General features: G+C 40.1%; 1 protein-coding gene across 2 annotated transcripts in view; it reads right to left on the reverse strand.

Moving 5' to 3' along the window:
* FBLN5 (fibulin 5) overlaps positions 1-14619 on the reverse strand; it is a 46566-nt gene that overhangs the window by 11985 nt on the left and 19962 nt on the right. For both annotated transcript variants that reach the window (XM_008933590.3, XM_018082252.2), the window contains exon 5: positions 2078-2200. In XM_008933590.3, the coding sequence (XP_008931838.1) occupies positions 2078-2200 (123 nt within the window). The remainder of the gene's footprint in view (positions 1-2077; positions 2201-14619) is intronic.

Below are 14619 nucleotides of genomic sequence, written 5' to 3' on the forward strand. Positions count from 1 at the left end.
GCTGTAAGACATGTAAGATGGTGTTAGAATTTTGCCCCATGACTAAGAACTAAAATGAAACACCTGGAGTAGTTGTCCTTTCCAGGGTTTACATTTCCTTTAGTATCAACTGGTGTTTGATTTATGGAGATTTTTTTCTAATGGCTGCTCTCAAAGCTTGGAAGCCAAGTTTGTGCAGTAGAAACCCCAGTGCATTATCTCCAGTCAGTTAGCAACATAACCTAAAGGCCAGGTGAGTGATGGTGAGTACACCAGCAGTAGGCTTGGCCCAAATCCTGCAAAAAAAAGCATGCCTTTTAAATAAATTAATACCTCATTTCACTGACACAATGCATTACTTTAGGTACATGCTTTGTCTTTTGCAGGACTGTTATCTCAAGAGTCCTATATTTTGGAGATAATGACTTCTACTGGGCTTCGTCTTGTGGATGTATCATGTGGATATGGTTGTACTGGCTCATCTTTGTGAACTTTACAGGGATAATTGCAACAGATAGAAGTGTAGGGTTCTGTAATTGTGGTTTACTAACAGTGCACCAAAAAAATCTGTCTCTAAAACCCAACTCGGCCCTCTGATTGCAGTATATTTTCTTTTACTGCTTTATGCTAGCAAAGCAAAAATCACTTCTCCAAAGCCAGTGGAAAGTATTGAAAACTGAGATTTTTTACACTTAGAAAAAAATATAGCAACTCTAAACACATTTTGCTTTTCACTGTTTGCATTGCCTTGTAATAATCCATCCCATGATTGCTCAATTGGGCAATACTGAGATGTTATTGCCTCTTTTAAATAGCTTAACAGATACCCAAATCAATTCAGCAATGCAGTCATTTCAGTTCTCTGGTATATCCATCAAGCAGTAGCATGTCTTAGATCCATGCCCAAATCCTGAATGCCACACAAAACCTTGTCATTTGGCCTGTAACTGGGAGAAGTAACTGGGTAACAGAACAGGTGATGCAGAGCAGAATCCCCCTCTCTGCTCTCCTTCATCCCCTCCCATCACATATACCTGTACAGCCTCCAGCACAAGCTTTTTTTTTTTTTCCCCAAAAGAAGTTGATTTATCAGAGATTAAGGAGCAGGGGCCTTGGAGCCTTCATACTCCAGGGGAACTACAAGACAGCGCCCCCTGAAATGGCTATGGCTGCACAGATCCCAGCTTGGACTGGGTTCAGCTCTGTCCCTGCCAGGTGAATTACATAGCAGCTGTTTGCAGTAGTTAGGAAAGCAGTCATGACTGAGTCCTTCACCGAATTGGTTCTTAGGAGGAGAAAGCCAGAAAATAACTGGAGATGGCCCAGGTATGCATGGGCAGGAAAAGCCCATTCTCCTTCCAGTGGAGGTGGTGTGATGGGACAGTTCAGCTCTGCAGAGCTGGCAGCAAACAGCCTGCCAGCTGAAAAACTAATAATGAGGGAAAAACTAATAATAAGTAAACTTTTCTTAGAAAAAGTTGTATCCTAATTACCAGGTCTTATCTGTTTACCTAAAATTAACATCTACATCATCATCCCCCGAGCATATCAAGTGAGGGGAATGGGCTGGCAGAGAGGGGAGAGGGAAGGTTTTCTCGTGCTGTTCGTTGACCATTGTTTTTTTCAATAGGACTGAGATAAAAGAATGAACAAGACATTGCTGCAAGGAAAATAATAAAACTTAAATAAAACTTCTTGGAAGCTACTGAAACAGCAGCCAGTTCAGAGGTAATTTTTTTCAGACCCCCAAGCAAAAGAATTGGTTGACTCTAGGGATTTACTCTCAGTTCTATTTCTTGGTAGGAAAAATATTTTTGTAAACGTGCTTGTGATTGATCTTACTTGAAAGGGAATCCTTCAGACTGGTAATATGAAAATCCCACCTGTTACATGGATGCTAATCATATGGCATTTACATCTACATTTTTGTTCCGAGAGGTAGTCTCTCTGCCAAGCATACCATTGGCACTTACAAAGACAGTTTCCACATACTGAAGGTTTAACTGTGTACTCGACAAAAATGCTTAGTGACATTATTTCAGAGATTCACAGGTACATATGCACAGATGTTAAAATACCATATCACATAAGGATTTACCTAAACACTGGCCTTCTAACAGCCAGTAGCCTTCAGTGCAGGAACAGGTATAGCCCCCCTCAGTATTTATGCAGATCTGGGTGGGGTTACACTGGTGAGAATCTGAAGCGCATTCATCCACATCTGCAACACAGAAATACAGCAAGAAAATATTAAAAATGGCAACGACAACAGATAATTCACAATGTACAGTGTGTACACTGGCTCCATGCAACGAACCAAAGTGTGAAGGAGTAGAGAGAATGACCATTACCTGAAGGAAAATTCACAATAATACATGTCTGAGGGCAGTGAGAACTGAGGGTGCCCATCAAATCTCTCCCTTTTGCAGGTGACTCAGTGTTTCTCAGAGTTCATCAAGGAAGATCTTGCATTATCTCAAGCTTTTTGTTACTTCCACTTTTGCTTTGTTACTGAGCTGGGATTTCCATGCTGCAGGGCAGTGTTCAGCCCTAGGGAGAGGCTCCTGAAAGGGCTGTACAGCCCCACTGAAGACTAAAAGATGAACGGCAGTTCAAAAAATCTACAAACACAACTCAGACATATAAAAAAAATTACTTCCTACTGCCACCAATGCAGACTATCTCACTAACTTTTCAGACAGAAGGTTCAACCAAAATCAACCTTTACCTGACCAAAAAAATGTATGCATCCCTGGAATCAATTTCCTGACAATAAAATTATTTTCTTTTAATTTTCCCCCCCATCTTTATTGGTTTTAATGTATCTGGGTTTTTATTACAACCCCTTAGGGTGTTTTTGTTGTGGGCTTCTTTTTTTCCCAAAGTTTTTTCTTTTTTTTTCCCCCACAAAGGAGGTGAATAGCATTCCTACATTTATATAACCCAGGACCCTGGAACCTAACTGATTAAAAATGCCTTTCAGAGTCAGGAGTTCAGTTTGAATCCCTCTCCTGATGTTTCAGGCGTCAGGTTTGCCTATAGATATCAGAAATAGAAATATCAAAAGATAAATTGTGTCAGTTTTTCAGCCAATTCAGATTTCTATGTTTTATTTATTGATACTTAAACTATTTTTTATTCCAGCATACTGTTCACTGGCCTTGGTGAAGTACTATGTCATCCGAGCAATGCTACTCCCTTGTTCCCCCCCATGATTCTTATTAACCCAGACTTTGTTGGGTCATGACTGGGCTGGAGCAGGCAGCAGAGGGCAGGAATTACATCTCTGTCTCTGCCCCCAAGGCAGCTAGCACAGCCAGTTGGCTGTACAGTCCTAGCAGTGATGAAATAACGGATCCAGTCTACTACAGCAGCATATCTAACATGTTCGGATATATAAATAAATACATACATATTATATATATGGAGAGAGTCTAGAGTTCTTATCTGGCCAACATCTGTACCGGTTATGGTGAGTCAAAGCTGGTAAGATAACGAGAGGGGCACAATTAGAGGCAATTAACTCTGTCAGTTCCCATGTATTTATTGGCTAGATGAAAGCTGGCAAAACGGTGGGGGAAGTGGGAAAGCAGTAAGATAACCAGTCTAGACTACATAGGTCCATAAATATGTTGTTCAGTTCAGCTATTACTTCTGCTATTGGGCTAAAAAATCTGGATCCTCCCTTCATAGCGTATCACATATAATTGGTTGTATCTGAACAGAGATTTTATCTAACCATAAATTTAATAACAATGACATTAATGTTTTCTAAATGAAAAAGTTTTCTATTTGTCATGCTTGCTTATTGTTTTAGGAGTGGGACCTTGGGATCTTGCCAATTCTGCTGTTTCTGGCCTGCACCAGGCTTAAAAAGGAGATTTTAATTTTCCATGTTCCCTGCTTCCAGTAATATTAATAGATGAAGCAAAGTGAAAACAAGATGAGGGTCACAGTCTCACTGCATATGAGAGCAATGCTGTTTGAAAACTATAGATCCTCCACTCTTTTGTGGTGCATCTCTCTTGCAGGGGTACGATGTGTGTCTTTCACCTAAAGCAATGGGTGGCTACAGGATCGGTTTTGTTCCTGAGTCATCTTCGCAGCAGTTGCATGAGCTCCACTCCAGAGAAGTAAGACATCAATCCTCTTTCCTTTGCTATATACCAAGCAGACTTATTTGCTTACTCCCAGTCTTGACCTTTTGTGGAGGTATTGGAAACATATTTCCATTAGAATGAAAAATTTTTTACAATGGAGGCTTCCCGTGGAGTTTCTGCTAGAAAACCTGAAATTGTCTATGCAGAACACCTGGACTCCCCTCATCTTGCCCTGAATAATACTTCACTGACTTCATTAATGAAGTTTTATGCAATCAACAGATATTGCTTGGGCCTGATAGCACACACCCAGTTCTGTATTACAGGTCTCTGGCTTTCTCTAAGATTGCCCCTTACCACAATGCGCCATTAAACTTTGACAGACCCAGCCAATACAATCAAATCAATTATTTTTGACAAGAAGCCTTCACAGTTGAAACAGGTAGTGTAACTCACTAGGTGAGAGCAGATGTTTGCAGACTGGGAATAGTGTCAGTGCAACAATTAGGTATCCTCTTGAAGAATATCAGAGCTGGGAGACAGAGGGTGCCTTGCCCAACTTATTTGCACAGTGCAGCATACAGTGAGAGCAGGTGTGGTTGATAAAACTAGACATTTAACAGGGATAGGAAAAAAACTAAACCAACCCCAAATTGTTTCCACTGGGGAGAAAACTAGCCATACAAGTTCAAGAGATTGCCTATAATGGATGAGCGTAGAAACTGTATCAAAACACTCCGAGGGCATTTTCGTTAGGCTGGAGATTTGCAAGTGGAATTGCAAGTGGAACCTGACAGCTCATCAATAATGCATCAACAATTTCTTATTCTGGTTGCACAGCTTATTTCTGTCCCATTCAAACATAAATCTTAGGTGTGTTTATGCCCTGGGACTTCAAAGCCGGTTCGTACCACCTCTGCTTTTGTGATGGGTCATACACAATACTAGAGCAAAACCCTGGTGCTAATTGTACACGATACTAGATTGCCAATGGTTTTGTAGGTTCAAAGCAGATGTGACAAATTCAGAGAATAAAAAATTACTGTAAGGCCTATTCAATACAAACATGGCACATGTGGCTAGAAGTCCCTGAGATGCATTTTTCTGAAGCCTGGAAGAGTGTGTCTGACCCAGCATAACTTGTGTCACAGTCTTCACAAAAAAAAAAAAAGAAAGAAATGGAAAGAAACACTGCAACGAGTTGTTGTCTGAGCCTCAGAGTAAAGTCTAATCAACCATAGAGCAGAAGAGTTACTAAAGCGGAGCATGCTGGCACCTAGAAACCCTACTGCCCTCCGTTCAAGATGTTAACAAATTGTGATATTTGATGATCTCAGCATTAGTGCCAGGAAAGTCTCAGATGCTGTCACCCATCACTGGTGATCCAAGGATGGTTTTCATTATACTGAACCTGCTTTTAGTAACTTTCATCACCAAGATCCTTAGAAAACATTATCTACCTCCAAAGAGCAAGTCTACTTTACTAATAGCTACCATTTTTTGATACCTCTGGCAAGATCACTCACTATGTGGCAACAAAGAACAATTGCCATGAGGTGGACTAGGAAGGAAATACAAATTAGATCTATCCTCAATGAAAACAGATTATAGTACCTAGTAGCTAGTACCAAGTACCTGCTGTGCAGGACAAGGAGCCAGCACAGCAACAATGACCACACTGTAACTCATGTGCTGAGAACTTACCCTGTGGGAGCTCATCCTTGCTTTTCATCTTCCAACCCCCTGCTTCCTATTTGAAAAATAGGAATTACAAAATCTCTGTCATACTCCAGCATCCCTCACTCTTTAGCACCTAAAACTCTTCAGGACAGGGCCTGCCCTCTTATATACAAAACCTGTTCACAGTGAGTCCATTTTTATTTGAAGCCTTCCAATCCTAACACAAATCAAACTGGACTACAAAACCCTGCAATGTCCCACTTGATGATAAATATCAGTGCACCTGGATTTTAACAAGGAAATTGAAGATTAAGGAATTAAAGGACTATCCTGTGACCACTTAACAAAACAGAAGCAAGAGGAGGTCACAGGTGTTTCTGACTTGTAGTCCTTCATGTAGCCCAATACAACCTGCCCTTATTATAAGAACACTTAAAGATGCAACTTTTTCAGATATTTTGTGCAGACTCTACGTTGGCTAATGAAATCTAAAATAAAAGATTAACCACCATTCTGAAAGCATTATGTTCTCCTAGGTGATCTCAGAGGCATCAAAGGCTCTTTCAGCTAAATTCTATGGTACTCACAATGTTGCTTTTCTTCCCTAATGGTGCATGGAACCTCAAAGCTTCTAGTAGAAGAAACAGAGAGAGAACTATTGACATGGCCAGTGGCAAATGAAAACTCATCTAGCTAGCACACCTCTTCTTATTCACAGGACTGGGAATGTTTCTGTGAAATTATATATGAAAAAAAGTTTAGGATGTTAAAGATTGTCATACCTAATAATTTTGAACATATCCAAAATTTTCCAAGTGATTAGCAACTCTGGGTGACTCCTTTGAGAGAGCAGTTGTTCAGCACTTTAAAACCACACTAGAGAACAAAGGCTAGTAAGATGGATCACTGTTCAAAACTTCTCTCACCGAAGAGTCCTTGGCCAACACTGGCCCCGGTTGTTTCGGCTCTTGATTATCCTCCTGTGTGCTATGAAACTAGTGGTCATCTATATTCTCTCACCCATCCTTCCACTTGTTGTATTCACTTCTCTTATCCATCTTTCCATGTTGCTGTATTCACATTACTGCTCCCACAGCTAGTTCCAAAGGCAGAAGTTCAGGCAGAAGTCCAGACAAATTAAAATCTGACCTGAAGTGGGAATGATTGAGTTTGTTACTTCCCAGGTGAATTCTGAGAGCAACCACATGGCCCATCCAAACCACTTCTCTCCTCCTAAGAAATATCAGCTAGAATGAACACAGAGCTTCATGGCTTGAAGCCATGAGTTTTAAAGGTCTTTGGTTTACTGGCAGAATGGGAGAATAGGTAGATGGTATATCTGCATGTATTTTTCAGGAAACCCTTGCTGCAAGAGCCTAAGCTCCAAAATTAACCACATCCCTCTCTCCTAGCTCAGTATGTCTGCCTTAAAAAATTATGGCTGTGTTGGTTTGGTGTAGAAGCCCTGAGGTGCGATGTTCTGCTTACTTGACCTTTTGACAAGAGGTGAGGTGGCTGGGGCTATGGGATTTTATTTGGGTATTGTGAGAGTGGAGAAAGTGTTTTTTCATATTTCTGGCTGACTGGCTGCCTTTTGTGGGATGTGATGTGCTGATGCTTTGTTTTTATTGGTACAGATTGTAATTTTAAGGATGGGAGGATGCCTGGCAACTGGATAGATAACGTTTACAATGTCAAAATAAATAAACGAACTAATTGAGTTTAGCATGCAAATTATTGGCTTTGTGTTTTATTATCTGTAAAAGCTAGCAGCAATATTAATGGATTCTTTAGAATTTAGCCACATCATAGAACAATGAATGGAATTTTTAATTCATTGCCCATAAATTAAAGAATTAAGAAATAATTTAAAAGCCATGCATACACACAAAAAAAATGGGGCAGCTTATTGATACAGTCAGAAAGGAAACCTAGATGTCATACTGCAGCACAACACTGCAGTACAACTCACAACACATCTCACCAGGGAAGCTAATTCTTATCAGGAGATCTTCTATACTGACTCATGTCCATAAAGAATGCAGGACTGAGACCACACTCATTTGTATCAATAATATTGCAAGAAATTACAGTATAAAAAGAAAAACAATAGTCTAATCCATTGAATTAAGACCCAATATATTCAATATTGGTCAAACCAAAAAGGCTAAATCTAGGAGGTGAAAAATCTCAAGAGAGAATCTTAAACATGGAATTCTGAGGATCTTGTTTTGGCCCAATGTTCTCTGTATTTCTGATAAAATGCAGAGGATCACAAGCTGGTAGAGTTAAGAACTAAAATTTCAACAGAAGTCTTATATAAAAGTATTTTGCTAGGTATGGTGGGCACATCTGAAAGTGCTTTTCGAGGCAGACAAATGCAAGGTCATATATCAAGAGTGAAAAAAGTTGGTCAAGAAAATAACTCCGGGGTTGTTACAGATAATCACTTGAACATGAACTTTTCCTGACATCATGTTGCTGAAAAGATAAGCATAAACATGAGAACACTGAGTAGACACAGGAAATTGTTCTTAGCACTGTATATTGCATTAGTACAATAATTACTGAAATAAATTTCTGGTGTCAACACTTCAAAAGATGATATTGCAAAGAGATCATAAAATCTCCAAAGAGTTGTTCCAAGCCACAAAAATTTGTCTTAGAGCAAGATAATGCTCCATTTAACAATCTATTAAAGAAAAGTTTCAAGATATATTTGCCTCTGATCTGTAAACATCTTCATGGAAACTTAAGTTTTTACCTGAAGATGGTCACTAAAGCTAAAGTAAAAAAAATGGGATGAAATTCAGTGTTTAGAAGACAAATTCAAAATAAAAATAAGACACAAACTTTAGTAGTACTACTGATTAACCATCTGAAAAACATAATAAAGCACATGGTAGATGTTCCCTTACATTAGGGGCTTATATCTCAACAGTATTTATTCTTTGAAATATGCTGTATTGAAAAACTCTTTGAAACACTAGTTGCTGGGTAAGGTTATGTGGCCTGTGGTACAAAAAATACAGATTATGTGGTCAAAGTGGTGTCATAAAGTCTTCATTGAATGATTAAACACCATTCAATGTTTAGTTATTTTTATCTATATCTATAACCATCACATTTGGGATTTCCTGCTTACCTTACATCTTTTTCCATTTCCTAGGCCATCAGTAGATCTACCTGGGCCAGTGAAAATACTGAAAATGAGGATAGGAATTTATAAAGTTGTTCCAAACCATTTCTCCATTGCAAAGATTTAAATGTACACGTATGCTTTTTTTTGTACTTTTATTAATAAAATTGATGATTTGCACCTGCCACTCCAAGAGCAAGAGATATTTGTCTTGTTCAGTCCATCCACTGGTGTTGGAAGTGGTGGGAGCCATGACTGTGCTTACCCCTCCAGAGACATGGTCAGATTGCTGTGACCATTCCACTCCCTCCAGGACAGCTCCTTTCCCATCTGGATGGCAAGGTGATAATGGCAGTAGTGGAGAGCTGTCGTGGAAGGATGTGGACTTGTCATCTCTGAGCTAGAACCACATTCTTGGAGACATCGACGACTAGAAGTGAAACTTTGCTTGGCCTCTGATATCAAGAGGAAAGCCAATGTGGACAGCAGATTTCCAAGACAATATGCTTTTGGCAATGTGTGCTGTTTCGCAGATGGACTGTTACATTTTGTTCTCTTTGGAACACATTTAGCATGCATGACTTCCTTTCTTAAGTAATGAATTCTGATAATCATGCCACAAATTTCTGTGGGTCACAGTAGTAGCTATGGCTGTGTTTCCTTCTTTTCATCAGCCATTGAAAAAAGTGGGTATGTTTTTGCCATCAAGATTGTTTGAGAGCCATTAGCACCATGGGGTTCAATGCAGTAAGGCTGAAGATTAATTTGACAGTGGTGAGAGTGCAGGTCTTGCAGATTGTAAAAGGTTTGCCACGGAAAATCTTCTTCCCCCTTTTACAAGGAGGTGTGGGTGATTCTGGGGCCCTACTTCTATATTTTATTCTGTCTGTGCTTTAGTCCCACTGTTTTACTGCCACAACCCCAGGAGCTAACCCTGCTCCAGAGATGCAACGTTCTTGCAGAGAGGCTCAAAGCTGAGAGCTCGTTCCAGAATCTCTGTCTGGTCAAACACTGAAGCTCGTTCAGTCATTTATAACCCCCAGGGCTCCATTTTAAAATAATACAAATATTGGATGTCTGTTTTTTATAGGAATAGTTGCAGGCCAGAACTAAACATCCGAGCTCAGTAACATGGGTATCAGTTCCAAGATTACTTGGAACAGAGCACTTTCCCCAAACTTCTCCCCCACTCCTTATTTGGACACTGAGAAATAATTTCCTCAGTAGTAGATTTTTACTCAGTGAAATCACATGTTTTCTCAAAACTTTTTTTTTCCTCAAGATAATTACATTTGATAAGAAAAGGGAAGAAATAACAATGCCACATTCCTGAAGTGCAGACTGAAGCCAAATTCAAGCTGCTGCTGTGTGGGGTCAGTGTTTTTTCCAAGGATGACTGACCCTACTGAGCTTGGACACAATCCAAGATCAGCTCCCTAAACACCTGTTTAATTGCATATTTCAATGTCTGAGGACTGGCTGTTGATTACTGAATTAATTTTCTATCTGCATCCCATATGGATTAGGTTATTGATATTTAGGTATTGCCTAAATAAGGATTAAAGTTTTTCTTCACATCGATGGTCACACTGGTAGTGGAGGCTAAATGGTGTGTGAGGCATGAATTTGTAATTCTGCTCCCTCTGCCTGGTATGAAAATTGCTCAACATGTGTCACAGGTTCTAGTTTTCCTGCCAGCTATCTGAGCCTTTCCTTAGCCAGCACACTTTTCACATTACTCAAAGATGATAAACAACAGCTAAACTGTGAAGGACTTTGCACTTTGGGCAATGTTCTAGTCCTGCTTTTCTGATTGATATTTACAGGACAGCCATGCAGATAAGTGCATAGCAAGGGGAGTAAAGGGGCAGCAGCCTCTCCCCTCTCTGCTCAGAACAGACCTGTGCATGGCTCATACGCTTGCCATCACCTGCATGGCCACAGCTCCTCACCCCTACAAATTCCCAGAGCTCCCTGTTGGTACAAGATCCCACGCGGCTCTGTGGACTATTCCTGTTATCCCACGAAAGCTTTTGCACAAATTCATAGTCTTCATGTTAATTCTGGGATCAGAAATGAGACAAACTACTGATTTCAATTAAGGGATTTGCTTAAACATGGAAACTCCATGGACTGGAACATAACTCTGCTCTGTTCTCTGGATTCATGATTTCCTGTTGCAGGTTCTGTTCAACTTATGAAATCCATGGTCAGTGCATGTGATTTAGGAATCTCAGTTATTTCCCTGCTGCACTTATTCTATTCCAAGTAATTGTGGTACAGCTGAAAAAGAGTGACCCAAGTACCCTGATGGAGTGGGGTAGGCACATGTCAGTATCCCACTGATGACAATGAACCTGCTGAATTAGGAGGTACAAAGCAGCTTTTGCTCAACATGGTTTTATCTTCATCATCAGGAAACATATTTTTGAGCTGAATAAACAAAGTGTTATTGTGATCTCTCAAAATTATCTATTTTGTATGACCATATGCTACACTGAGATCTGCTGAGAAGGTGGCGAGAGGAGCCAGTGAGCTTTTATTGAGAATACTCCCAGCTGCTGGGAGGTTATCTAAGTGACACTTTCTATTGCAATGGAAACAAAAAATATGCACTCAGAGCCAGGAATTGCACACTGAGAAATCGAAACATACTTCTAACAAAAGATCCTTACAATCATCCCTTTGTTGCATGATATGAAACAGTCTCATGAAAAAACCTCTCGAGAAGGCTTATAAAATTTTATAAAGAGGTATAGAACCATTAACACTGAAGAAGTGAATTTTCTATGGCTGAATTGTCTATTTTCCCTGCAATTCTATGGGTTAGTTAAAAATACCCTATAAGATGGAATATGTCAAAAATATAGGAGTTTAAAGCATTACTTATCAAGCATTTAAACATGTCTGTGAAATCCTATTGTCTTCCCCTCCAACAGATTCTTTCAAAGACTTTTCAGTTACGGTACATAACATGAGAGAACTAAAAGCAGAGAACTGCCATTCCCACTTTTGCTCCCCGGGGAGCTTTGAGAAATCTCAAGCACAAATAGTCCAGCCAGCTGGTTTAGCCAATCGGTGGTCAGTTTACATTTCCTCTAATAAGTGAACTTCTTGACCGTACATTTTAACTGAGTCATTAAGAGTTCCTTTTCCAAGTGTTTTGGCAGGCTAGGGAGGTCTGGTACTGTGAATAGACTGCAATAACTAGTAAAGAGGAACAGTCTGACTTTTATACGGCAGAAGAAATCGATCCAAATGGATCCAGAAGTTAAAGCCACAGTGAAAACAAAGGGATTCAAATATCCACCTGCAGGTTATAACAGAAACTTTTATTGGAAAGGCTGCTTCTTCCATTAAAATGCAGCCACTTTGGACATGTGACAGGACAAAATCTTAAACAATTGCTCAAGCATGTTGTGCAAACAACTGCGAGAGGAGTATTAAAGACCTGAAAATCCAAGAGAGATTCTAAGTGTGCAATGTGTGCATACCCACAGAGATAATTCAGTATGGATGCTCTAGTCACTCTCACAGGATAACTTGAAATCTTCAATATACATTAGAAAAGAGGACAAGGGTTTTCCATTATGGGAAACTGGAATAGTAATATGAGATTTGTCACTAACTAATATCTCTCAAAGCTTCAGCAATAATCACCAGCATCTCATTCAGGAAAAGGACTGGTTTTAAATCTGCTTGGGTTGAGCATGCAAGAAGGCACCAGCTGGAGGTGGTGTGGCTGTAGATTGTCTCATGTCACTTGAAACTGCATGAATCAAACACACAGGCAATGGGGACTATGGTACTTTCTCCAGGAATCTAATACCTTATTCCCTCAAACCTAGCCGTTAAAACCAGGGAAAAGAGCCTCACTGCACCAAGAGTGCTTGCAGAACATGTGTCTGGAAGCTGATATAGTGCAGTAGAAACAATAATCAGAAATGGAGGATTTCATTTTCAGTTTTTCAGTGAAGTGAATCTTCAGTTTCACTTCAGTCAAGACCACTCATATCAACACTTCTGTTTTATACCAGGATCAATACAGGGGAAGAAGATCTGCCCTTATCTCAACTGATTTATTGATTGACAGGTAGAGGCCAGGACTCCTGCAAATGTTACGTAACTTTTATTAGAAATTTTGTTTTGCTGTAGTTTCAACCTTACATCTGCCTCACTCCTGTCTCAGAGTTTCACAGCCATCCAGAACTCGTCATGGTTCTGCTCAAAACTGGCAGTTCTTGGGGCTAAACAAAACACAACTTTCTGCCTCTAAAAGCTTAGCGCATGTGCCTTGAGGTCTGGCTATATCTGAATTTCACAGATGTTGAAATTTTCTGTCCTAATTTATGCATTAAAGGTAAATGAATGCGGTTTAACAGAGAGGAGAGAGAGAGGGAAAAAGTCCTTTGAGATGAAACACCTTTTTGCAGGGAGCCATGAACTGAGAGTAAGGAGAGCAGGAGAACTGCCAGTAGACATCCACATCACACACTAATTGGAACAAAGTAAACCTCCCATATCCACACAGTTTTCATTTATCCAGGAAGGTTTTCAACCCAGTTGGCTGGCAGCAATTTTTGGAACACTGTAAGAAAATGTGGCTCAAGCATTATAAAACAGTGAATGCCAAATCTGAGTTAAAGCCAGTTATTTGAGCAGGGGTTATAGGCATTTTCCAATGATCACCACCACAGAAATAAATAAATAGATGGTTTGCTATGTATACACTCAAAGGGGAATGTTGCCCAACATTCATAGCTCTTTGCTATTAACAGTAATGAGGACACAGCTGTCTGAGCCTGGAAGCCAGTATTTGCAGAGATTTTTCTTCTCCACTGGCTTTCATACACTACCCATTCTTGCTTATAAAAGAGCCCAAAAGTTCCTAACATTTATACAAAAATTACCTTGGCTTTGCAGTGCTTTTGAGATTGTTATAAAGCATGCTGACACATGGACAGATTTGAAACTCAGATGAAATATGAAAAACAATCTTCTCCCCTGATAAGGTCCCCAATACCCTTAGTGCCAAGCATAACACTGCCTTTGTAGTCAATCATGACAGCTCCTAGAGCAGTCAGCAATGGTTGCTGCCACGGGCAGAGATCTGAAGGTCTCTCTTCCTAAGAAGGACTTCTAACTCGCTGCCTGCAGAACTTTGGGCTGTGATGTGAGCTTTGAGTCACGTATAACTGGTCAGCTCTACAGAGCCTCTAAAGCAAATATGAAACCACCCCCCTCCATTCAAAGATCTTATAGCACTTGAAAATCAGTGCTAAAACTCGTAATTTCATTTTGTGGAAGTCTTAGATATATGAAAGGCTAGAACCAGTATCAGATACAGGCTAGTGCACTTCAGGCACTGCAGTTTCAGAACCATTGCACAAGGCATGTTGAAGTTGACTTCTGGAAGTCATCTGGTCCCAGCCTCCACTCAAAGCAGGGACAATTCTCTCAGGCTGCTCAGGAGCTTTTCCAGTTGAGGTTTGAATTTCTCCAAAGATACAGCCTTTGGCCACAAACTTTATGAACCTCTGTTCAAGTGTTTTACCACCTTCACTGTGATAACATTTCTCCTTATAGCTAATAAGAATTTCCCACGTTACAATTTTTGCCCATTCCTGTCCACATGCACCTGTGTGATGAATCTGGCTTCATCTTCTCTACACACCCACATTATACAGTCAAACTCAGTAAACAGTGCAATTCCCTCATCGG

Source organism: Manacus vitellinus, unplaced genomic scaffold, assembly GCF_001715985.3.
Source record: "Manacus vitellinus isolate BGI_N305 unplaced genomic scaffold, ASM171598v3 scaffold_6_pilon, whole genome shotgun sequence".
Classification (NCBI taxonomy): Eukaryota; Metazoa; Chordata; class Aves; order Passeriformes; family Pipridae; genus Manacus; species Manacus vitellinus.